The sequence below is a fragment of the Caretta caretta genome, chromosome 9 (genome assembly GCF_965140235.1).
Source record: "Caretta caretta isolate rCarCar2 chromosome 9, rCarCar1.hap1, whole genome shotgun sequence".
NCBI classification, from domain to species: Eukaryota; Metazoa; Chordata; order Testudines; family Cheloniidae; genus Caretta; species Caretta caretta.
The window spans coordinates 25836596-25862184 of NC_134214.1; the positions used below are offsets into that span (position 1 = coordinate 25836596).

At 42.0% G+C, this 25589-nt stretch overlaps 1 protein-coding gene across 4 annotated transcripts in view; it reads right to left on the bottom strand.

Annotated features, from left to right (window-relative positions):
* The window catches only part of ARHGEF26 (Rho guanine nucleotide exchange factor 26), a 118567-nt gene that overhangs the window by 31640 nt on the left and 61338 nt on the right, over positions 1-25589 (bottom strand). For all 4 annotated transcript variants that reach the window (XM_048864738.2, XM_048864739.2, XM_048864740.2 and 1 more), the window contains exon 11: positions 16392-16546. In XM_048864738.2, coding sequence (XP_048720695.1) covers positions 16392-16546 — 155 coding nt within the window. The remainder of the gene's footprint in view (positions 1-16391; positions 16547-25589) is intronic.

Sequence of the window (25589 nt, forward strand, 5' to 3'; positions counted from 1 at the left end):
CTCCATAGCAAATGGAGAATAATGTCTTCTGGTTTATTTTCTGTAACTCCTAAGCAATACCTGACATCCAAAAGCAACTCTGTTTTAGAATATAATTTACTAGAATGTTACACACTTTGTTGCTTCTGTAGGCTGAGCACACTACACACACCAGGGGCTCTTTGCCCCCCCCATCCCCCACCTCTCTGTATGCCACCGTACCATCTACTTCTATTTCAGGGACTCCTTGCAACCTCCACCCTCATGCCAGGGACCCTGTGCGCCTCCCCTTCCCCCACACCGGGGGCACTCTGTCCCCCTCATGGCCCCCATCGCCCATATAATTGTCCCTCACGCTTCCCCCAATTGCAGCTCTCTGGGTGCTCCTTCATACCGCTCTTTCCCTCTACACCAGGGTCCCCCATTGTTCCACCATCACGGGTTCTGTATTCTGCCCCCCATTCCCATCTTCTTTCCCCTGCCCACTCAGTATGTACCCCAGGCCCCCCACAGCAGGGCTCTCCATTCTCTCCCACTGCCAGAGGTTTTGTTTCTGTTTACCCCCCGTTTCTCCCATGGCCGCGCCCCCCATTTCTCCCTCAATCATGCCAAGGGCTCTTTGAGCTTCCCCATTCCCTTCTTCCCCCATCGTTCTTTTTCCCCCACCCCACTTTCTGGCTCGGAGAGAAGTCATTCAGAGTGTCAATATTTTTTTAACTGTATTAGGAGGCTGAGTAAAGCTAAGCTGGAGGGTATTACGCTGGAAGATGTTAATTGTTGCCATCTTTGACCTACAGACAATTACAAAGATAGCTGAAGTGCTGTGTGCGCTAACCAGATGCCTGGGGCACTGTGTACCCCTCATTACTCTCATTTGGTTTCCTTTTTTTTTTTTTTAAATATATTTTCACTAAAATAGGGTTCTACCCAATGATTCCTAGGACAGTCCCTGAAATTTTGGACTTGATCAGATTTAACATTCAGAAGTTAGCACATTACAAAAACAAATAGAGAAATGCCACTGAATCCATTAAACAGAATATACTTTCCCCACTTCCATTTTTCAAGTTTCCAAAAGTACGAACGCCTACATTTATAATGGATTGTGCAATATAATAAACCTGTGTTTAAAAAGGAGGCAGAGAAAATGATGCTTTTTTTGTTAAGCTTCCTGTTAATCTGCATGTACAGGAGCTGGACCACAATCTATTTTTACAAAGTTTCAAAACTTGCTATATGGTCATAACACCATTATGGCCTCAAGCGAATAGTTGATAACTGCTGTCACCTATTCTTCTCACCTTGTACTGGTCTTGCTGAAATACAGTATAGTAATGTATATCTTTTAGACACATGATCTCTTTTCCCATATGAGATAAATAAAAAGATACTATCTATTCTAGTGACTACAAAAAACAAGACCACTGTGCATGCTCGATAACTGCACTAAAAGTATTCAAAGACACACTGACAAGAGGTAGAGCTCCAAAGCTCCACTTTACCTTACAATGCTTATTATGAGGTGGCTTTGGGGAAGAAGGTGGGCATGGATGTGTCATCTGAATTCTATAAAGATACGTATTTTAAGATACTACTTTTCTTTTTTTTTTTTAAAAAAGCGATACTCTAAAACAATACGTGTGTACCTCCGTGCAGGCTCTGAAAGCAGCTGTTAACTGACAAACACTCTTTACACTGCTAAGCACATTCCTGACAAAAATAATCAGAGGATTCTGGTGCGAAAGAACTAATAAATTATGGCTGCCTACAAATAAATACACCACAGATGTCAGCTAACCACACACATTGGGTAAAAGATATTTGGAAACGGAAGAACTCAGGACCTCTTTTCAGTCAGGTAAGGATAGGCTGCACTAGTTCAGACAGTGGTGGTGGTGGGGGGAGGTGTAGAGAGGAAAACAAACACGAGAAGATGCGATATTCCATATAGTAGAGGGTGGTGGAGCGTGCGCACACGCACACACACACACACACACACACTGTTTGTTACAAACCAAGGAAGCAAATAAAACGAAGCACCATTAGCACCTGAAGCACTACTCAATCATATTCCAGGATTATCTGGACATGCAATAGCACTTTATATAAACACATTTCTGCATTACTTTTGTTTAGGGTTACTAAAAAATACAATTTTAAAAAATCTGTTACCCAAGCACCAACACTTAAAAACTGACACTCCTTCTCCCTAAACAACTTAGTCATTCATTCTCCTAAATCTGAACTACTCTAGCTAATCAAAAAATCTCTCTTTGCCATGCCTTCAGCTGTTGCGTAAGAGAATGCCTGGTCAGGTCATCTTGTTACTTGAAGTTTCTGTGCGCTGTCAGTAAACAGTTACTTCAACCCCTCCCGGGCCCCAATCCATTAACATTTATCTGTGACAACAGGTGCCTGAACTGTGGAGTCTCCAGACATCTTCAGAAACATGCCTAAGCACTCCACACTGTGAATCCAAGCTAGTTTCTTTTATATTTGTTGTTTTAGCCAACTTATTCATTCATGTCCAATTAGTATAAAGAAATGCTAGAAAAGCCTTTCAAGGAGAAGTTCATCTTAATTACATTTCCAGTTCTTTAAATTGTTTACCTGCATTCAGCTACCAAAACATGAGTTAAGGATCATTTAAAAGAATTTGCACCACTTACTTTGGAAACAGAATTGCTCAGCTAGAAAAAAGGCACATTGAAAGCCTTTTTTCCTTGCATTGGAGAGAGTGTGTGTGTGTGTGTGTGTTTCCCGTAATTGTCTTATATGGGATTGTAAATTCATCAGCTGTTCATCAAGATGAGATACTTTTTAAAGGCAGCTGATAACTACCTAGCTCTATCAGTTTCAGTAAGGCTACTCTGGATTGTAAACTGTGACAAGGCCCCCACTACTAAAACCAGGCATGGTCATTTTGCAGATTTATTGCCCCCCAAGGGCTTGATGAAACAAAGAAAAATCCCAAATCTACTAATCTTCTGTACAGCAGCACAGAAAAAAAGGATCTCATGGTCAATATATTTCTCAATTGTTTTTGATTGTGCAGTAAGAAATTCTCCTTAGTTCAAACCAGTATAGTATTTATAGTTATACGAGCTATACTGGTATGGACTACTAATCCACGAATTAACCAGTCGCCAGGATCTGAACCAATTAGATACTAACCATCTAGCAATGAGATATGAATAGAAGACAATAATAATTCTAGGTTTCACAGTAACTGCTCTGTTTAATTTCAGAATGTTTGCTTTATTCAGCTCCCCTTAAACAGATAATCCAACTGAACCATTGCTCTTTCAGAGACTGACTCGATGAAGTGAGCTGTAGCTCACGAAAGATTATGCTCAAATAAATTGGTTAGTCTCTAAGGTGCCACAAGTACTCCTTTTCTTTTTGCGAATACAGACTAACACGGCTGTTACTCTGAAATCTCTCTCTTCAGCGAGTCAAAATCCATACTAAAGCTTAGTCAAGTCATGGACTTCACTTATGGCCAAAAGGGTACAATATGAGTTGCACGGCTCCACTGAGGTACAATCTATTCTGTAGGTCTTTCCTTATTGTCTGCAGTAGAGAGATAACAGACGTGGACAGTGGTAATAGCTGAAGTCTGAAAAACAAACTGATTCAGGATAATAGGTGGATATATACAGAAAACTGAACACCTTTTAAGATGAATTCTACGTATTTCATAAGAATGCCCATAAATCCTTATCAATTCAACAGTATAATAGTAAATGAATCTACATTCATATGAAGAAATGCATTTTTAATCAACTTCAGAATATTTGCTACAATGGAACAGCGCAAAAGTCCATTCTGCCTCAAAGCATGAGCCCCTCCTGATGCTTTAGTTCCCTGTGAAGCACTAGGACCATTCTTTTCTGCCCTACATAGCGAGCGGTTTATGACTGAAATTTGTGAATTAGTAGTCCCTGCCAGCATAGTTTATGTAACTATGAATATTCTTCTTATTCACTCACTGGGATTGTTTACACACATATTTACTTTTGTTCTGCACAATCTCCAAACACTTATTTTATAACTTTGTGAGAGCAAATTTCTAAGAGATTTAGGGATTGAACAAAAGTCTGTTTGCATTATATTCTGGTGCCTCCAAAGAGTGTGTGTTTTGCCCCTACTGATGTTGGCAGATATACATCAATTCACAAGCACATGCACTGTCCAATACAAGATGGGAGACTGAAGTCATTAATTGCCTGAAAATACCGGATGCAAGCCCTGACAAAAGTTGCATAACTATTTAGCACTAAAAAGATTAAACAGCAACTCAATCAACATCCCATTTTGGATTATCTAATATCTATGTTCATTTTTTGAGATTACAGTAACGTTGATGCTTATTTCCAAGAAGTTCTTTCAAGCTTTCTTCTCTAAGCAGTAAATCACACAAAACAGACAAGAGTACAGCTCCAAGGTATAAGATTTTACATCGCACACGATCATATTATTGTACAACCATGCAAGATAAAATCAGCACCCAGTCAAATCAGAACATATAGTATATGCTTCTTCCCACACACAACTAGAGACTTTTCCCCGTCAAGGTTCCTTCTCCACTCTGAATCCTAGGGTATGGACGTGGGGACCTGCATGAAAGACCCCCCCCCCCCAAGCTTATTCTTACCAGCTTAGGTTTAATGCTGCAACCACCAAAGCGTTACACAAAGAACAGGGGAAGTGCCCACTTGGAACCACCCCCCCCCAAATATTCCCCCAAGCACTAACCCCCTTTCCTGGGGAAGGCTTGATAAAAATCCTCACCAATTTGCATAGTAGAACACAGACCCAAACCCTTGGATCTTAAGAACAATGAAAAGCAATCAGGTTCTTAGAAGAAGAATTTTAATTGAAGAAAAAGTAAAAGAATCATCTCTGTAAAATCAGCATGGTAAATACCTTATAGGGTAATCAGATTCAAAACATAGAGAATCCCTCTAGGCAAAACCTTAAGTTAGAAAAAGACACAAAAACAGGAATATACATTCCATTCAGCACAACTTATTTTATCAGCCATTTAAACAAAACAGAATCTAACGCATAACTAACTAGATTGCTTACTGACTTTTTACAGGAGTTCTGACCTGCATTCCTGCTCTGGTTCCGGCAAAAGCATCACACAGACAGAGAGAATCCTTTGTCCCCCCACCCCTCAGCTTTGAAAGTATCTTGTCTCCTCATTGGTCATTTTGGTCAGGTGCCAGCAAGGTTATCTTAGCTTTTTAACCCTTTACAGGTGAAAGGGTTTTTCCTCTGGCCAGAAGGGATTTAAAGGTGTTTACCCTTCCATTTATATTTACGACACCCCCTTTTTCTTTCTTTTTTTTAAGTAACGTCTCTGCTCAGCAGAACAAGGATTGAAGAGAGCTAGTTTAAGATTCATTTCAACTTCTGGAAAGCCACTAGTAATATGTCATTGACCAACAGCTCTGCTTTCCTTCTTTCTGCTTCTTGAATTCAACCAAAACATCCAATTTAGACACTGGCAAGGTTCAGAAGGCATCAAACTGCACAGAACCTCACTGCAAACTCAGATGTTTAAAAATACTTATTCCCTGTCCAAACAAAGTCACAGTGAATTCAGTGTGTGTTTTGTTATGGGACTGTGACATTGCACTCCATATGTTTTATGGAAATATGCTTATGAGTGTGAATATGATGTAACTGAAATATGCCTTATGCAAAAGGTCTCTTGTAAGGTATAACAAAGGTTATAAACTACTGAATACATTCCTCCTATTTGTATGCATGTATCTTTTTTTATCTGAAGCTAGAAATATGAAATATAACTCTGAGATCCTATTGTAATTATGCAAAGTGTGGACCATTAATGGTGGTTTAGAATCTTGATGGCTCTCATTGACTAGGGCAATTAGCTGTAAATGGCTCTGTTTACATGCAAACCTTCCGGTGTATGTGTGGGCCAGCCCTGGAAGAATGGAGGCTGGGGTTTCACAGGACATGTGAACATGTCAATGATACTGGAATCCATCTTAAACCTGGTGCTTTTCCATTTAGAAGGAAGGGTGGGGACCCAGAGAGACAAAAGAGATTCCTACCTTGTGCCACAGCTATAAAAGGGAGTGGAACAGAACAAAGGAGGCTTCCAGTCATGAGAACTCCCCTAGTTTCCACCTAAGATGTCTGCTGGAACTAACAAAGACCATACCAGGGGAAAGGACTGGGCCCAGACTAGGAAGGAGTCTAGTCTGTGAAAGAAGCTTATTGGAACATCGCTGAGGGGGAGATATTACCTGTAATCAGTTTCTTAATGTATTAGACTTAGACATGCTTGTTTTTGATTTATTTTGCTTGGTGACTTACTTTGTTCTGTCTGTTATTACTTGAAACCACTTAAATCCTACTTTTTATACTTAATAAAATCACTTTTGTTTATTAACAAATCCAGAGTAAGTGATTAATACCTAGGGCAGCAAACAGCCGTGCATCTCTCTCTATCAGAGCTCTAGAGGGCAGATAATTTATGAATTTACCCTGTATAAGCTTTATATAGAGTAAAACTGATTTATATGGGGTTTGGATCCCATTGGGAACTGGGTGTCTGGTTGCTGGGGACAGGAAACCTGCTGAGCTGTTTTCAGTTAAGTCTGCAGCTTTGGGTGTGTGGACCAGACCTGGTCTGTGTTGCAGCAGACTAGCATGTCTGCCTCCACAAGGCAGGATTCTGGAGTCCCAAGCTGCCAGGGAAAACGGGCTCAGAGGTAATTTCAGCACATCTGGTGACACTCCCAAGCAGGTCTCTGTGACCGAACCCGTCACAAGGACTATGTCAATTATTTTAATATAATTAAATAAAAAACCTCATATCGTCTAGACAAGGTTCCTCTAAGCAGTGGCAGGACACTGTGCCCTAAATCATATATCACCACTGTACAAACCAAAGTAAGCAGTACTATATAATAGAGGTAGGCAAGCCAACAAAGGCATCAACCTTGTTCTGGCTTATCTCTGTATCCATGTAATACTGTAAGCCAAAGAAATGCCAATCCAGTGAGTATGTTCTTGTAAGGATAACGGCCTTATATAGCACTCCATGGGTTTACTTATGAATAATTGTTTTGGACAGATTCCATCACTTGGCATGGACTTTAACTTGGAGCTGCAGCACCTTCATTTGTTGTAACTAGCCAGATCTATAATCTGAACCAGCGGTTCTCAAACTGTGGGTTGGGACCCCAAAGTGTGTTTCAACTCCATTTCAATGGGGTTGCCATGGCTGGTGTTAGACTTGCTGGGGTCTGGGGCTGAAGCCGTAGCCTGAGCCCCACTGCCTGGTGCTGAAGCCCAAAGACTTCAGCCCTGGGCAGAGGAGGGGCTCAGGCTTCGGCTTCAGCTCTGGGTAGCAAGGCTCAGGTTACGGTTCCCCCGGCTGGGGCTTCGGCTTTGGACAGCTGTCCTGCAGTGGTGTAATCATTTTTGTTGTCAAAAGTGGGTTGTGGTGCAATGAAGTTTGAGAATCCCTGATCTGAAACATCATTCTAATGTGCTACTCTCTCCCTTCTACTTTATTTTGAAAATATGAATATTGTAAGTGCATTTATGAATTAGAAACAGAACAGTAACGGTGCAAGCAGTTTTTGTTTGGTCTGTCTACTGTACAGGTAAAATGTATGTTATTTTACAGGACTGTAGGAAATCAAAGAGTTTTAATTTTTAATATTAAGTCTCAAGGTATTAAGAACAGAGCATACAACCAATGACGCATACGCCCTCACACCTCAAAAATGTATTTCCTCTCTTGCAAAAATACAGTTGTGGGGAGGGAAGTTAAATTACTTTGAGATATTTACACACTACTGGAGGGCTGGACCTCCCTATTTTAATAGTACTCTATATCTGTATACTCTATAATATTATATAAAGTATAGCTGCTTAAAACAATATTTGCATTATATCTTACTGCTGGCAGTCTCTATAGGAAAATAGAGATTTTGATATTTTCAGTTCAAGCCAGATTCTTGATCTTGATAGTTTTACACTATCATAAAGGAATTCCTTCTGACTTACACTAGTGTAAACCGAATCAGTCAGATCCCAAATCTATTTTGTTCACAAGGAGTGAGAAACAGCTGCAATTGCCAGACAGAATGAAATTTCAGTTTTTGCACTAAAATTAACACACGAGAGTCTTGAGTCCCCACACACCCACAAAGTTAATTTCCTGAGGAAGCAGCATGTATTGCAAAGACAGAGAGAGACAAGCACAGGTGCATTCTATTGGGATTGTCATACTGGTGCTCTAAATAATTAATATGATTCCACCCCTTAGGGAAAAAAAAAAAAAAAAAAACACGCCAACAACTCATACTCATCCCAAATCTCAAAATGCCACCTGCAACCAGGAAATAGCAGCTCTGACAGACAAACAAAATATGCAGATAATATGTAAAACTTCAAAGATTACACTATAGCAAGCAATTTTAATGATTTTTTTAAAAAACAAAGACCAATTTTGAGTTAGATTGTAATCTGCAAGTTAGTTTTCTAGGCACCAACTCAGCGACAATATAGGATTTCCCACAGCAAACAAGCTCATACAAGATTGCAGAAGCATACTTTCATAGATATATGAGACAAAGAAGCCAGAACTATTGTGTTGCTAAACTGGACTTCCTTAAGATTTGAAGAATTCATTTTAATCCCCGAGATGGAGTAATATTTTACAATATTGGAAGATTTCAGTAAATGTTAAAAAAAATTAAAAAAACAAATAAAATAATTAAGCGACATGCAGTTGAAGAGTTATGGGCAGCTTCCACTTTTCAGCAGGCAGGCAGTTAAATTATTAGTTTTTGCAAGACCCCATTATAATCCACCAAGAAGCCCAAAGCCCCCACCCCTGCCCCAGCTCTTCCTGCCCCCACCTCACCTCTTCCCACCCATTTCCATCCCCTCCCCCAAGCGTGCCCCATCCTCGCTCTTCCCCGTCCCCCAGCAGCACCTCCTGCATGCCATGGAACAGCTGATCACTGTGGGTGGGAAGCACTGGGAGGGAAAGGGAGGAGTTGATTGGTGGAGCCACCAGCGGACAGGAGGCAAGGGGGGGGAGGAGGGGAGCTGGAGGTTGATGAGTGCCCACTAATTTTTTTGCATGGTTCCCATGCAATAGCTATGCCCTGAGACCCCCCAGAAGTCTGCAATAAAATCATGGGGGGTGGAATAAAAAAAAAAAAAAAAAAAGAGACTTGACAATCCGGATAGTTCTAAGCTAAAAGTAGTTGTTATTGGGGCACTGGATAAGGTACGCCACATGTTGGGATAGGCATGTGTGGAATCCAGGGATCTTGAAAGATGTGTTGTGGGGGGGTGTTGATCATTGTAGCAGTGGAGCTATGTCTGCAGGTTTTGCATCTGCTCTTCCGGCAGGATCTGGTGCTGCTTTGAGAGTTGGTGTGTCCTGGTCTGTGGGGAGCTTGCTTCTTATGATAAGCTTGGAGAGATTGGGGAAGGGAGGTGTTTGAAGGTCAGAAGTGGGGGTCCAGGAAAGATTTATTTCCTGAACTAAATGCCCCAACAACTATGTGGGTAAAACCAGACAATTCTTCACTCTCAAATGTACTCACACAGGAAAATGATAAAAGACAAGAACACCCTATTACCTGTTGGCGAACGCTGCTCGACACTAAAAATCATGGACTGAACAGACACACTAGACCAGTGGTCTCCAACCTTTTTACGCAAAAGATCACTTTTTGCATTTCAGATCAACCCAGGATCTACTCTGCCCCTTCCCCGAGGCCCCCCCCACTCCATTTCCCCGTCTCTCCACCGCTCACTGTCCCCTCACCCTCACTCACTTTCAATGGGCTGGGGCAGGGGGTTTGTGTGTGTGTGGGGGGGGGCGGGTGCAGGCTCTGGGCTGAGGGGCAGGTGGTTGGAGTGTGGGAGGGAGCTCTGGGCTGAGCCTGGGACAGGAGGTTGGGGTGCAGGAATGAGGGGTGCAAGCTCTGGGAGGGAGTTTGGGTGCAGGAAGGAGCTCTGGGCTGGTGCAGGGTGTTGGGCTGTAGGAGAAGGTGAGGGGTGCAGGCTCTGGGAGTTTGGTGCAGGCGAAGGCTGTGGCCTGGTGCAGGTGATTGGGGTGCAGGAAAGGGTGTGGGCTCTGGGAGGGAATTTGGATGAGGGTGCGGGCTCTGGGCTAGGGTGCGGGAGTGGGTGCGAGGTGCAGGCTCTGGCCAGGAGGCGCTTACTACAGCTGGCTCCTGGTTGGCGGCACAGCGGGGCTCAGGCAGTTTGCCTGCCTGCCCTGGCCCCACACAGTCCCCAGAAGTGGCCGGCTGCTGGCACATCTCTGCAGCCCCTGGGGGGGGACAGAGGCAGTCCATCTCCATGCGCTGTCTGCGCCCACAGGCACTGCCCCAGTTCCTGGCCAATAGCAGTGTGGAGCTGGTGCTCGGGGCGGGGGCAGCGCATGGAGCCCCGTGTTCCCCCCGCCTAGGAGCCAGACCTGCTGCTGGCCACTTCTGGGGTGCAGTGTGGTGTCAGAACAGGTAGGAACTAGCCTGCCTTAGCTGGGCAGCACTGCCGACGGGACTTTTTAATGGCCCGGTTGGCGGTGCTGAACAGAGCCACCACGACCCAGTGCCTTACATTCCACGAGCCAGTACTGAGTCGTGACTCTCAGTTTGAAAACCACTGGAATAAAAGACATCACCTCACCCTCCTGGCCTCTCCAGTATCCCGAGTCCAACACGGCCAAAAATACACTATACAAGTTAAAAAAAAACAAAAAAACACAAAACAGAAACCCCCCCACAACCCTAGAAAACGTAAGATAAAAAATCCCAAATTATTCCTTCACTCTTTAAAATGGGTCTTTTTAAACCAATAAAATGTAAGTACCTCCTATTTTAGCTTACCACCATTAAGAATACTTGCAAGTTACACACTGAAATCTTCAGTATTTCATTACAAAAGTTGCTTCCTTTTGTTTGTGATGCGGTATCTAACTTGCCTCTTTAATTAGGAAACTATGGTTTTTCCTTGGTTGGGGGGGGGGGGGGGGCAATCTGGTATACAAACCCAGTTTTGCGAGCAGCTGCGAACAGGTAACATTCCAAAGTATTATTTGACCTTTGGGTGGTTTCCAATTTATGAAGTCCAGCTGCATTCCATTGCCAAGATTATCTCAGGAGTTGACAAGCCATGCAGCCATTAAACAGACATGATTTTAGTGGTATCCTTAAGGGATTACAGAAAGTGAGCTAAAAACATTTAATAACTCTATATCCTCACTAAAATAGAGACTAACCAATTTATTTGAGCATGAGCTTTCGTGAGCTACAGCTCACTTCATCAGATGCATACCGTGGAAACTGCAGCAGACTTTATATATACACAGAGAATATGAAACAATACCTCCTCCCACCCCACTGTCCTGCTGGTAATAGCTCCATGCTATCTGAAGAAGTGGGGTTTTTAACCTATGAAAGCTTATGCTCAAATAAATTGGTTAGTCTCTAAGGTGCTACAAGTACTCCTTTTCTTTTTGCGAATACAGACTAACACGGCTGTTACTCTGAAAACTAAAATAGAGGTATCCTTGCAATTTGTGAGAAACCTTTTAATAATCTACAATATTGCAGTTTGAGGGTCTTTTTTGAATGGGTGAATAAAGAATGTCCACTTCAACTATAGTTAAACATAGCATGAACTCACTACTTCTTGAGTGGAAAGGGAGGACCACAGCATGCCAGCTCAAATGCAGCCACTCCATATTGAAAGCTGGAATCCTTAACCAGACCTTCTTGATCCCAGGACTGTGTGCATAGGAGCTATCCAATCCAGGCAGGTTCAAGAGGGAGCTCTGTTCTATCCTTAGCGGAATGCTGCTATGGCAAACACTTCCAGGCTTCAGTGAGAAGTTATAGGGATGTTCCTACAGACAGTTCATTTTCTGAGCTCTCTGACTGGTTGGGAAAATGTAGTTATAGAAACAACAAGGAATCCGGTGGCACCTTAAAGACTAACAGATTTATTTGAGCATAAGCTTTCATAGGTTAAAAACCCCACTTCTTCAGATGCATGGAGTGAAAATTACAGTTGCAGACATAAATATATTGGCACATGAAGAGAAGGGAGTTACACTGTGACAAAAGGCAACATATGAAGAGTTCTCTGAACCTAGCAATTCCATAACAGTGCCTTGGGTCAAGTTCAGAATGGATATGTTTTATATACACAACTGTAGCAAGAGGAGAGGGGATGGCCCTGGAAGTTCAACCTGGGAGGAACACATAAAAGTAAGATTAATATTACTAGCAAAATATAGAGATTCCTATTGGGGTACCTTTCTTTTAAAGCAGCACTGTCTATATCTCAGGTGTCACATGTAAACCCTTGTATAGGTAGATACCTGCTTGAGGTATTTATGTGAGGTATTTACATTAAATACTTGGTTTCTGTAGAATTGAATATTCATTTTAAAAAACTGCTTGCTGTCATAGTTGTGAAGAAAACCTTCAAGATGTGACCCAAGTACAGCTAATAAAGTGCTGTCTGCCTGATACAAAAAGCCTGAAATAATGACTCAAGAGACAAAGCGTGTGAATTCCTCTGCCCCCTAGGATGTTTACATTTGAAGGGTAATTACTGGACTTTAATGTCAATGTGAACCATTCCATTAGCAATCATATTAGTAGATGTAATGGGGATAAGGATGAGTGTGAAGCACAGAGGACTAGAATTTGGTGTTGCTGCAGGAAGGAAAATGCAGAGGAAGAACAAGAAAAAAAAACAGGGAAGAAAGACGGGAAAGGTAGGAAAGTAAAAATAGTGGTGGTAATTTTTCTCACTGAGTAATGATGAATACAACATATACTGAATACATACATAACAATAGCAGCTGAATACTTAAGCTGTTACTTAAGGGCCGCTGTCTACCATTAAATCTTTGACATCAACGGGAGAGCCGCCATGCATGGTGGTTAGTGACCGGCACTAAAGTTATGCCCCAGTCCATCAAGCATAAAAATGGGATTTGAGTCTCTCCAAGAGTCTGACACCCTGGATACATTCAGTCTTCCATCATGCATTCAAGAGATAGAAATCAAAGTTTGTATTAAGGCGGCCAGAAAAGTTTACGTAAAAAGTCCATGTGTGATTTTTACATTAAAAATGCAGATATCGTCTACGTCCTGGAAGACTCCACAGAAGCTGGAGAATAAACTGAATCAGGATCACAAGAAGCTGCATGCTAAACAATGGAGAAGGGATGGAATTTTTAGCCACTATTTAAAGCTCTGGGCCAGAAGGTAAAAAAAGATGCTGGATTCAGGCTATAACTTGCCAACTGTTAATTCCCCCCAGCCAGGAGGGATGTGGAAGACAATGACTCAGTTGAGGTAAAAACAGTGGAGCCCAGGCCTCTCACACTTTTGAAGGAACAGTGAGGAGTGAAGCAGTGGAAGAGCCACTCAAGCAGGTTCCCTCAACCAACCTTGTGGATTTAATCATTAGAAATCCATTTGGTGTTAATGCTCTATGGCCCAATGGAACCATGCTGCCAGCAGGCCAGCTGCACAAAAGCACAGGGACTCACTGGGTGTCTCCTGTGATCTGCTAGCTTCAAGGGCCAGGCTGTTCTGCAGCAGACACTACAGTGCCCTAACCCCTCAAAGAACAAGCATGTTGAAGCAACTCTGAGTTTCCTGCTTCTTTGTGATACACAGAAAAGTAAATGGGGCCCTAAGCGATCCCCAAAAGCGCATTTAATATACTTATGCATGATTGGGCTGCAAAGCAGCATGATGTTTAAAGCATAAGCCTCTAAAATATTTCAGAGTTCCATGGGATTTGGCCATATGATGCCCATTAAAGCAAGGGGAATTGGGTTGCTAAATCCCATTCAACTATTTGAGAACATAAAGGTAGGCCATTAAGTCTTACCATTACAAATGCAGGATGAGCTCAAACTAGGGGCTGTGGATGGATCTGACGAGGAAAGCACTGTAGGAATGAAAGCCTAAAACCTGATGCGGAGCATGCCTACGTGTACAGTATCATGAGGTTTATCATCTTATAGCTAAATCTCACTGAACAAATGCTTTTCTGGAGTGCTTGCTCACTGTAATACACAAATGCAGTTCTTTTAATTATACTTCTGGTAGGTAAAACTTTTGTAACAAAGTCTTTGTATCAAGATTTGAAGATTTCAGTAACTCAGCCAGAGGTTAGGGGTCTATTACAGGAAAGGGGGGGTGAGAGTCTGTGGCCTGCAATATGCAGGAGGTCAGACTAGATGATCACGCTGGCCCCTTTTGTCCTTAAAGTCTGAGTCTAAATGTAAGTACTGCTCTACATGCTGAATGTTGTTGGACCAACACTGCTTATCAGTTATCTGTGGGACTACTTTGACCTATACCATCAATCCTGGCCTTTAAAGAATTTGGACTTAATCACTCCTTATTGTGCTGAGCTCTACAAATATGGTTAATAACTTGGACAGGGCAAGTGAAAATAAGCTTCAGGATACAGAAAGAAAACTCATTTTGTACAATTTCAAGGAGCTGAATGATTAGGACTTATAATGCAGGGGTGCAACAAAGTGATTTTTATGGCAGCAGTGAAAAAAGCATGTGAAACCCAAATGTGCAAATGTAAACACATAGTGTCTTAAACTTGAATATCACCTTCAAAATATCCCTGGTTACATCTTAAAAACTAGAGGAACTGTACCAATGGTGTTAGTACAGTCATTAAATTATTTAATGTTATAACATGTGCAGAAGCCAGTTCAAATTTAACTTTGAAAAACTGCATGGGAATGGATTTTTTTTGCACAGCTAAGGTGCAATGGATCACATAAAAGAATGTAATTAGTAAGTTTGTCTGCATTTGTGCAGTACATATTTTGTGATCAGAATGACTGTGGTAGAATCACAGGAATCAATACTTTTCAACTTCATGTGTTTATTTAGAAAGATCTTGGTACAGTGAATATATAAACTCCATAATTAAGATCAAGTTTTATTTACTGTAACTTATAGGGTCCACTAGGATCTCACAGATTCCAACAGCTGGAAGATGTTATAAATCAAAAGAGCCAGAGTTTGGAAAGAATACATTATTACAAAAAATTATCTCAGAAGCTGGGTAACCAAGCTATTCCACAGGAAACCAATAAACAATGTAATACAGATAATAGACTTTTTCATTGTTTTCCAATTCAGAAGTTTACTTAGCTACCAGCACAATAAAATATTAACTTTAGTCCCCTGAGAACAGAAAGAAACACACTGTTTAAACATGTGTGATTCAAATCTTTGATGCGCTGCCAACGTTTCAAAAAGGGGCTCCCATAAAAGTGTTCCCTGTAGCCTGTGATAAACCCTGTGTCCCAGCCGTGTGTGTACTACAGTGAACAGGCTGGGGAGAAATCTATTCACTTGAATATAACCAAGAACTAAGGCAGCAAACAAATCATGCCACACTTTGCTGGAAGTGTTCACATTTTGTTTCTCAAAAATGCATAAACTACAACAGAATTATAGCATAATGCTCAATCGTACTGTTTGAAGCACAGGCTCAAGATTTTCGAAATCATTTTTAAAATACCTGATATTTGGTGTAACTGGTCAACCCAAAAGCAGAACATTTGCTCTTCAAAACTATTTTTTAGTAACCACAGGAGCAAATCATCTCCGTCAGGAATGACAGAGCAGCATCTGCAGAGGGCATGAACTCCATCAAAGGCAGAGGAATGACCGTAACGATCCCTTCAATTTGGTGGTGGAATTTTAACAGGGTGCTCCCAGCAGCCTCCTCTATCACATCACTGATACCGATTCTCCAGGAAAGAATAGTATGGAGAGACATTCCTGTTCTACATATTTATTTATCTTGCTAAAATGTATACCTTTGCTGAGTCACTATGACTGGATTGAATTTTCATTTCTGTTTGATCTCCAACCAATGCAATTCTGAGTATGGTCTGATGGAGAAATAGGAGAGACTCAAAAATGCCTCCTTAATTCATTCATTCTTTGTACAGGCACAGCATACCAAAATGTATGACTACAAAACTGTAGATGTTTTGGCAGCACTTAATGCATTTTTAGTCAACATTTCCACTCACATGAGGTTTTGTTTTTGTGCTGCAAGCATATTATGCATAACCGCTTCTTCTCATATCTTCCTCATTCACTCAAACATGCAAACAGTTGCTAAAGGAATAATCTAAAAAGGCTTTGGGAACAATAAATTATACTTGAGGTAAATATTGAATAAACTTAGCCGTTGTGAAGCCAGGAAGTTTACGTTCTCATTTCCCCAGGGTGACTCATGCAACATTCAAGACAATTGTGGCTTGCGTGTGACTCAAGGAATTAGACACACATGCAGTTTTAGAGTGTCGAATCCCTTACCTCTTCTTCTTTGTGATAATAAGAACATCATTGAAGAGGAAGAAGTACACTTGCTGCTTACAGGTCCTTTTAGAGAAGAGTCCAGTGTCTTCCACATATGCTGTTAATTCACCCCTTTTCACTAACCACCGGGAAGAGGAGACCAGTGGAAATGGCTACAAAATAAGAAAAAAAACGTTTTCATCGTAAGTCACAAGCCTTCTGTGAGACAAAGGAGTATCAGGATCACTTGGAAAAATGCATGAATAAACTCAAAACAAAGATAGGAGTATAGGTGTCAAATAGAGACTTCAAGATTCAAAGTAATGTACAATGCAGGAGACACCTGCCAACAGTGGATGCTTTAGAAGTACTGGCTACCTTCACACTACATCTGCTCAAATCAATTAAGAACAAACAGAATCTGGAATTGAGCATGCTGTGAAATGGACCTACCAGCATGTTTCCACCTAATGCAGAACTAAGTAAATCTCTTCAAAAGGGCAGAAATAAAATGGCGTTTAAATATTCCCAGACCACCGTCTCTCATAAAGCAGAATTCAAGTTACAAACAGAAAAATTTACCAGATTAGAATACTGCAGTTACTAAAATAGAAGAGGTCTGAAAGTCAGTAAAGTCACAGCAAAGGTTAAAAACAAAAGCAAATGTATCTGAAAGTCAGGAAACAGCAAAACCCATAGCTATCAACTCCTAAACATCAGAAAAAGAACAGTTACTTGCCCTACTACAGTAACGGTGGCTCTTGGAGAGAATGTTGTCAGGTATAGATCTTACAGTAGCGCACATGTGCCCCATGTGCATGTGTCCTTTTGCATAGCAGTCTACTGGAGCCGCACATGCATCCTGTGCCTCCTCATGCTCCTCTATGAGAGCAAAAAGGGTGGAGCAGCTGTGACTTTCCCTTCGTTCCCTCACAGTTCAAAGCCCATGGTTGCAGAGGACTCTGAAAAGCAGGGATGGAGAGTGGGCAGTGGGACCCAAACTGACTGCATCTTATAGCTACTGTTGGGTAAGTAACCCTTCTTTCTTCTCAAATGTGTGTCAGTATGGATCCCTTTGTAGTTGACAGGCAAGCAGCATCCTCTAAAGAGTAGAAATTATTAGTGAAATAATGATTGCAGCACCGCTCCCATCAACTTGGCATCTGACCTGGCTGCCATTTCAAGAGTGTAATCTTTAATGAAGGTAAGTGAGTTGATCCATGTTGCTGCTTTGCAGATCTCAAATAGCAGCATATTTCTGAAGCTCAAGGATCAAGACACTGCCTGTGCCCCAGTGGAGTCCCCTGATATTTGGAGGCACAGGACCATCGGCTATCTGAAAGCAGGCAGAAAAACACTGCACGATCTACTCAAAGTCTCTACGATGAGACACGTTGGGCTTTTGATGGGCTGAATATAGCCACAAAGAGGTGGGGACATAACCTTGATCCTATTAAGGTAATAGAGCAGGGGTAGTCAATTATTTTTTTATCAATGTCCAAATTTCTTGCTCAAGGTATAGTCAAGGTCCAGACTCCAGAGCAAATAAAAAAAACAAACAATAATGATCATAAGTAAATAAAAAGATTTCAGGGTCCATTCAAAAGTGTCTGGTGGTCTGGATTTGCCCCGCTGTCTGACTATTGACTACTGCTATAATAGAGCTCGAGACATCCAGAGCCCACAGCTTCTTTTCTCCCAGCATCAAGTGAAGTTTTAGGAAGAACACTGGCAGGTTTACTGACTGATTGACGTTGAATTTGGAGACCACCTTAGGGATGAATTTAAGGTGCAGTCTCGACACAGCTTTATCTTTCTAAAAGGTTGTAAAAGGAAATCTGGTTAGAAGGGCTTGGAACTTGCTGACCCTCTCCTTGCAGAGCAACTATAAAGACACATCTTGAGGGTAAAGGGGCGTACCAAGCAATTTGACAGTGGCTCAAAAGGAGGCTCCATATGTTTTGGGAGAATGACACTGAGGTCCCACCTGGGGTTGGGTCTCTAACAGGAGAGTAGTATGCAGAAGGGCTTTGAGGAAAATGGATACTGTTTGATATGAGAAGACTGAGCAAAACTGCACCAGAATGTGACATGCCAACGTTACAACAAGGTGGACCTTGAGAATTAAACGCTAGGCCAGTCTGAAGCTCAGCACGTAGTCGAGGACTCTCAATCTCAGGGTCTATACTCAGTCTAGATTGTCAAGTTGTCCATATGGAAAATCTTTTCCATTTAGAGGAGTAGGATTTCCTAGTAATGACTTCCTGCTCTGGATGAGAATTTCTTGAATCTGTATAGAGCAGTGTCTGTCTGTCGCCAACATCCAAGCCATTAAGTGCAATGATTGTGGGTCGTGATGCAATAAACTAACCATGATTCTGAGATTATGACTGGACAGGCTGGGAGATATACTGGAGGCCAGCTGGATATTTGCAACGGGTCTGACAGATAGAACTGCCTTGGCCAGGGAGAAAGCTGTCTAGACAAACATGCTAGTTTGATAAAATTCAGCCTTGGACACTGGAAAGCATGTTTTATTATTTTGTTTGTTACCATACCTGTTTTTTTTTCCCTCTTACTTAGTATCACTTACATCTCTTTTCTTTACTATAAACCATCTCAGTGCTGTTATACTGAAGTAAAGTGTCAGTCCTCAGCTAAACTAACAGGCTGGTGTGTGCACTGTCTCTTTGGAAGCAGCGAACTTAAAAATTTCTGGGAGTGTCCAGTGAGAGGGACTGGACACTGCAGAGACACATCACTGGAGAACTCTGGAACTGGGGTCCACTGACCGCTATGTGCAAGGCAACGTTAAGACTGGCAGCGTCTCAAGAAGTTAGCTGATGAGGCAGGGAGCTGACAGATTAAAGCTGCAGCAAAGCTCTCTCTTGTGAGGCAAGGAGGTACAACACAGTAGCTTACGGTTCTGGGTGCCCTGAGGACAGCGTCACCCCAGGTTGTTGCTGGTTCCTGGAACATGCCAAAACAACAGGATTATCCCGATGACACCATGTCCACAGCCTGATGGCTTCTTGGCAGAAAGGGGATAAATGAATGCCTTCTTGTTTGTTTATAACAGTGCACTGAGGAGGGGTTGTTTGTGAAGGTCTCCGCTGAGGAATTCTGCGGAACAGACAGAAATCCTACACAGGCCAAGCTCATGGCCCTGAGCTCCAGGACATTTACACAGTTTCAAGTCATCCTGGGACCAGGTTCCCTGCATCTGCAGATGGTTCAACCTGTCCCTGAGGTGTCTGTGAGGAGTGTTGTTGCCAAGGCAGGGTCACAGCATTCTTCAGCTGCAGCCATGAAATCAGCTACCACAGGACCTGAGGTGGACCTGTGGCTCTTGTTCAAGTAGTGCCTAGATAGTGAGTGATCTGCCATAGAATTAGGGACCGCACATGAAGCCTGGCAATTGGAATCACATATGCACATGCTGACAAGTAGCCTACTAGTCCTAAGCAAGCATGTACCATTGTCATCAGATCAGATTTTAGGCAATTTGTCACGGATTGAAGAGACTAGAACCTGTCCTCTGGGTGGTAGGCTCTTGCCAACTGAAAGTCTATGACAGAATCCCTATGGGCTATTATCTGTGATGAGTTGAGAGACAATTTCTCAAAGTTCACTAGGAGGCCTAGCTGAGGAAACACGAAGAGGACATACTCCAGGGCTGTTGCAGTCTCCTGTTGAGACCTGCCTCTGATCAGCCAGCCTTCTAGGTAAGGATAGATGTGAATGCCCTGTCTTCTTAAACATGCTGCTTACCACTGCCAGGCATTTTGTGAATACTCCTGATGGCATGGAAAGTACTGGTAATGGGTGGGCCCTATTATGAATCTTAGGTATGTCCTGTGGGCTGCCTGGATAGCATATGGAAGTACACAACCTGCAAGTCAAGCAGCATAAAACCATTCTTGAGCCTGAAGAGATGGGAAGATGGAAGAAAGTGTTACCATCCTGAACCTGAGGCTGTGCATGTATTTGCTGAGTATTTGCGGGTCTAATATAGGACGAAGATCCCCTTTCTTTTTGGGACAAGGAAATGCCATGAGTAGAAAGAAGCCTCTTCCTCCCAAATTCTGCTGGGACTTTTGCTGGCTCTTAGATGAAGCAATGAAGCCACTTCTGTTTGTAACAGGCTCTTGTGAGAAGGATTCCTGAAGAGGGTGGGGGAAGAGGGGATGGTAGGAGCTACAGAGTGAAATCGGATAAGGCTCTCTAGCACCAATCTGTCCAACTTTATGGCAGACCATGCCTTGTGAAATGGGGAAAAGCGGATTCAGAAGGTTGCATGCTCTTAATTGGCTCTGTTGTTGTTCCTAAAAGCCTTATTAAATTTGCTAACAAGCCACAGGAGCAAGGTACATCACTGAGGAGAAGGAGGAAGATGGTGTTTCCGGCTTCATCTGGGCTTCTCCTTGGGAGGCTAATCAGGCTGTTTGGCACAGCATAGTGGCTTCCTCTGTCTCATCGGGGTCTGGTAACTATGTGGTTTGAAATAAGGGGCTGGGGTATTGTCAGGGTACAGATGTGGGGTATTGTCAGGGTACAGATGCAGGTCCCCACATCTGTACTCTAGGGTACAGATGTGGGGACCTGCATGAAAGACCCCCTAAGCTTATTTTTACCTGCTTAGGTTAAAAACTTTCCCAAGGCACAAATTTCACCTTGTCCTTGAACAGTATGCTGCCACCACCAAGTGATTTAGACAAAGAACAGGGGAAGGACCACTTGGAGTTCCTATTTCCCCAAAATATCCCCCCAAACCCTTACACCCACTTTGCTGGGGAGGCTGGAGAACAAACAAGATAAGCACAAACCAGTGTTGGATTTTTAAGACCCAAAAAACCCAGACAGATTCTTAAAAAACAGAACTTTATTTGAAGAACAAAAAAAAGATGAGAACAACGCTGTAAGATCAGAATGGAAGATAATCTTACAGACCGTCAGATTCAAAACATAGAGAATCCCTCTAGGCAAAACCTTAAGTTACAAAAAAGACACAAAAACAGGAATACACATTTCCTCCAGCACAGCGAATTTCACAAGCCAAAAACAAAGAAAACCTTACGCATTTGCTTACTTTTACTAACTTTACAGGAGTTGGAGGGCTTGCATCCTTGATCTGTTCCCGGCAAAGGTATCACACAGACAGACAAAAGCCTTTTCCCCCCTCCAGATTTGAAAGTATCTTGTCCCCTCATTGGTCATTTTGGGTCAGGTGCCAGCCAGGTTACCTGAGCTTCTTAACCCTTTACAGGTAAAAGGACTTTGCCTCTGGCCAGAAGTGATTTTATAGCACTGTATACAGAAAGGTGGTTACCCTTCCCTTTGTATTTATGACAGGTATAGATCCCTGTGGAGTGCCAGGAAGTCTCTGTGCCCTTTAAGGAATGTAGTGTGTTATTTGTGTGCTCACTGAATAACTCCATCTCTTCAAAGGGCAGGTGGTTTATTGTGACTTTCACTTCTCTGGGAATGCCAATGCTTGAAACCATGAATCCCATCGCATTGTCACTGCTGTGGCGATGGATCTAGTCAGTGTTTGAAACATCCATTGCAGCTTAGAGGGCGTTTTAGGCACTTACTGGTCCTCTTCAACGAAATCCTTGAATACTTCTCAGGTGGGAGCTTTGATAGAAAGGCCGTTACTTCATCCCAATTCAGGAAATTATTATTTGGCCAGAAGGGTCTGACAATTTACACCTGCAGCTGAAAGGAGGTATAGCAGTAGGATTTCTCCCCAAACAGGTTGAACTTTGTTGGGTCCTTGTCCTTTGGGATGCTTTTGCTGGATGTAGATTTCTCCTGCACTACTGAGATGACAAAGAGGTGGGCGTACAAGTACTCAAACGTTTTTTTAGGGACTTAATACCATTTTCCCACCCTTTCTGCAGCAGATGGTATAATGGCAGGTGTTTGCCACAGGGCCTGTGCAGGGTACCCATTTGTTGGAAGGCTGATCCTGGGTGGGCCTGACATTGCTAGTACTTCAGGTATCAGGTTTATTAGACCCATCAGGAATGATTAAGAGGGCTGACAGCTGAGTGGGAAAATATTCTTCAAGCATGTGAAAGGTTTTCCAGAAAGCACAAGAAGGCACAGGATGCATGCATAGCCCCAACAGACACAGCTGTTCAAAAGACTCCAACCTTGCTTGCATGAGGCGCATGTGCACCTACACTGGGATCTGTATGGACATCATCATCTCAAAGACTAACATGGAAATACTTGGGCTAAGTCCAAACATCTATGTTAAAAAGGTTTCTGGCTCGGATTTTATTTTCTTTTTATGATAATGAAAATGTCTGATGTATATTTCTATTTCTCCTGTACATAACTTAAAAGTATTAATTTTCTTGGTTCTCCCCCAAGAATAGTTATGAAAATTGTTATAATTCTAGTTACTTGTGTGTATGCTTGTAAACTGCTTGTAAAAACAAAAAATATACACAAAGTTTAATGACCCTTATATGAACCAACTAGGACTATAATGTATCCTTATAGATTGGTTGCAGCAGGAAATCAGCCCCCACCAATTCAACACCCAGCCAGGAGAATATGACACACCTTCTGGGACAAGGGGAATATGGAGAGATTCACTGCTGCAGAGTTTATAAACTCTGCTAGAGAGAAACTCTGAGTGCATTCTTGGTGTGAAAGCCAGGCCCTATTGAAGTAAATGTCTAAACTCCCATTGTCTTCTAGAGCTTATAAAAATCACTGAGTGCGCCAGCCTCAGCCCCTCCTTATAAGACACAGATAATCGCAGAAGACCTAGCGAGAGATGCTGGGGCTGGGACCAGGGAAACCCACTGGGTCAGGGCAGACCGTGGCGCTTATCAATCCTGCCCGTTCATGGTGTCTCTTTCTCTAGTCCTAGATGCCAAGAGGTGCCTGAGCATGGTGAATGTGTCTGCTCCTGCACAACTTTAAAGCCCCATGTGAGTCACAGCAAAGTATCCTGAGGTGAGTGCTCATGTAGTCGACCAGAGACCCTGGGAGACTGGTTAAATTCTGATAAAGTTAGAGGTGGGTGGAAGGGGTGTCAAAACTGAGTTTATAATGGAAAGCCAATCAAACTTTAACCATGAGGGAACACACTCTTTCACTAATATCCTTGTGTTTGATGATCACGTGAACCAGAACCAGTACAGGAGGAAAGGAAATCTGAGAGGTCTTTAATCCTCCATTATTGTGGCAGAATCCTAAAACCACTAACCATTTCCCATAGTCCATTATGAAATTTTGATTCTGCCCCTCCCTCTGTTATCTCACTGTTCTGTCACTACCAGTGACTGATTTTTCAGCTACGGAATTTCTCTGCACCTGAATTTAAACTTTCTTGGCTGCTGCTAAAACCCATTACTTGTCTTGTCATGTTTGACTAATGAAGACAACTGCTTTATTTCGTCTCTAGAACACCCCTTTACATGCTCATAAAATATTTCTCCATGCAGCTGTCAGCCCTTGTAATCATTCCTTATGTGTCTTATTTTTCTGGCTTTTAAGTATTTTAGCTGTCCTTTCCTGAACTGTCTCCAATTTGTCTGTATTTGTACTGTAATATTATGTCCAAAAGGGAACACAGTATTTCAGCTGTGATCTCACTGGTGCAAGAATTAAAGGGTGAGAATAAATACATCCATAGTTTTAGAGGCAACAACTTTCTTCTTGCATATGAAATACATTACTGCATATGCCTTTTTAATGACAGTAAAATAATAAAATTGTTCACAAAGTGCCCTTCCTGCCTATGCTATATAACATAGAAAAGCCAATATAAAATACAGTAGATGCTGGGCCAGAATCTCTCTCTCCACCCCCGCCAGCTGCTTTTCACTTAACAAAACTTGCAAGTTCTTGTTCAATGAGGACTTCCCTTTTAAATGTCCACAATTTTCTATTATCCATTAATTTAATCTCTTTTCTACTACTTTTTCCAAGTCATAAATATACTAAATATTGGTATGCCCTCTTTTAATCTATATATGACACCACATAGATGCTACTCTCCAAGCAGATAATGAACCAAACCCCAATTGCTCTCAGTGGACTAGAGTGTGCAATCAAACTGGTTTTATTTAAATTGAGATTATTCCAATGTACACCCATGCAACAGTACAGAATTAGGTACTGTGTTTGGTTTTCTAACCAGATTTGTAACCAATTTACAATAATTCTAACCAACCCACATTTCTCAATTTTTCCTATAAGAATATCATATAATTCCCTTTATCAGTAGCTATCTCACCTTGTCACTGTCACCTCATTGTCACCTTGTTCAAACTTACATCCCATGGAAGGTCTAATTCAGCAGTTCTCAAACTTTTGTACTAGTGACCCCCTTCAGACAGCAAGTCTCTGTGTGTGACCCCCCCCCTTATAAATTAAAAACACTTTTTTATATTTAACACTATTAGAAAAGCTGGAGGCAAAGCGGGGTTTGAGGTGGAGGCTGACAGCTCACGACCCCCATGTAATAACCTCAAAACCCCCTGAGGGGTCATGACCCCTAGTTTGAGAACCGCTGGTCTAATTAGTTCAGTACTTGGATATGAAACTCATAAACTCCTCAGTGCTGCAGGAGGTATTGAGTTTCATCATTATGAAATCAAAGTAATAAGTTTCATAGCAATATTTGACTTGAAATTTTGGCTCAGTTTGAACAAGAAACTCAACCCACTCATCCAAAACTCAGGGATCACGAAATCATGTGAATGAAACCTAACATTGCTAAGACAAATGCCGCTTCCCATCTTTCTCCACCAAGTGATCAAGACTCCAATTTCTGTTGGAAGTTGATCCAATTAAATATATTAACTAACCCATTTTCTCTCTTTAATATCCTGGGACTGACACAAATACAACTATATTAATATCCCAATATCATGTTTTCATAACCATGCAAACACAGCGCTTGAGTTTCAACAATGGTCTTTGACAGTAGCAGTCACAAAATGCATGCTGCTCCAAATAATTAAATTCTTATTTCTGTTTGCAGGAAAAAAGCCTCTCACTTCCCCAGTACTGTACATGAAATCTCAAACTGAAGACACTGAATAAATATCCTCTCATCTCAACTAAAAATTAAATCTTCAGGATGGGCAAACAGCTGAGTAAGTACATAAAAAGGAAACTAAACCATTTTTGGAGTGGCTTTGATTATTCAAGCTTCACAAACCAAGTTAGATTGAATGAAACATTGTA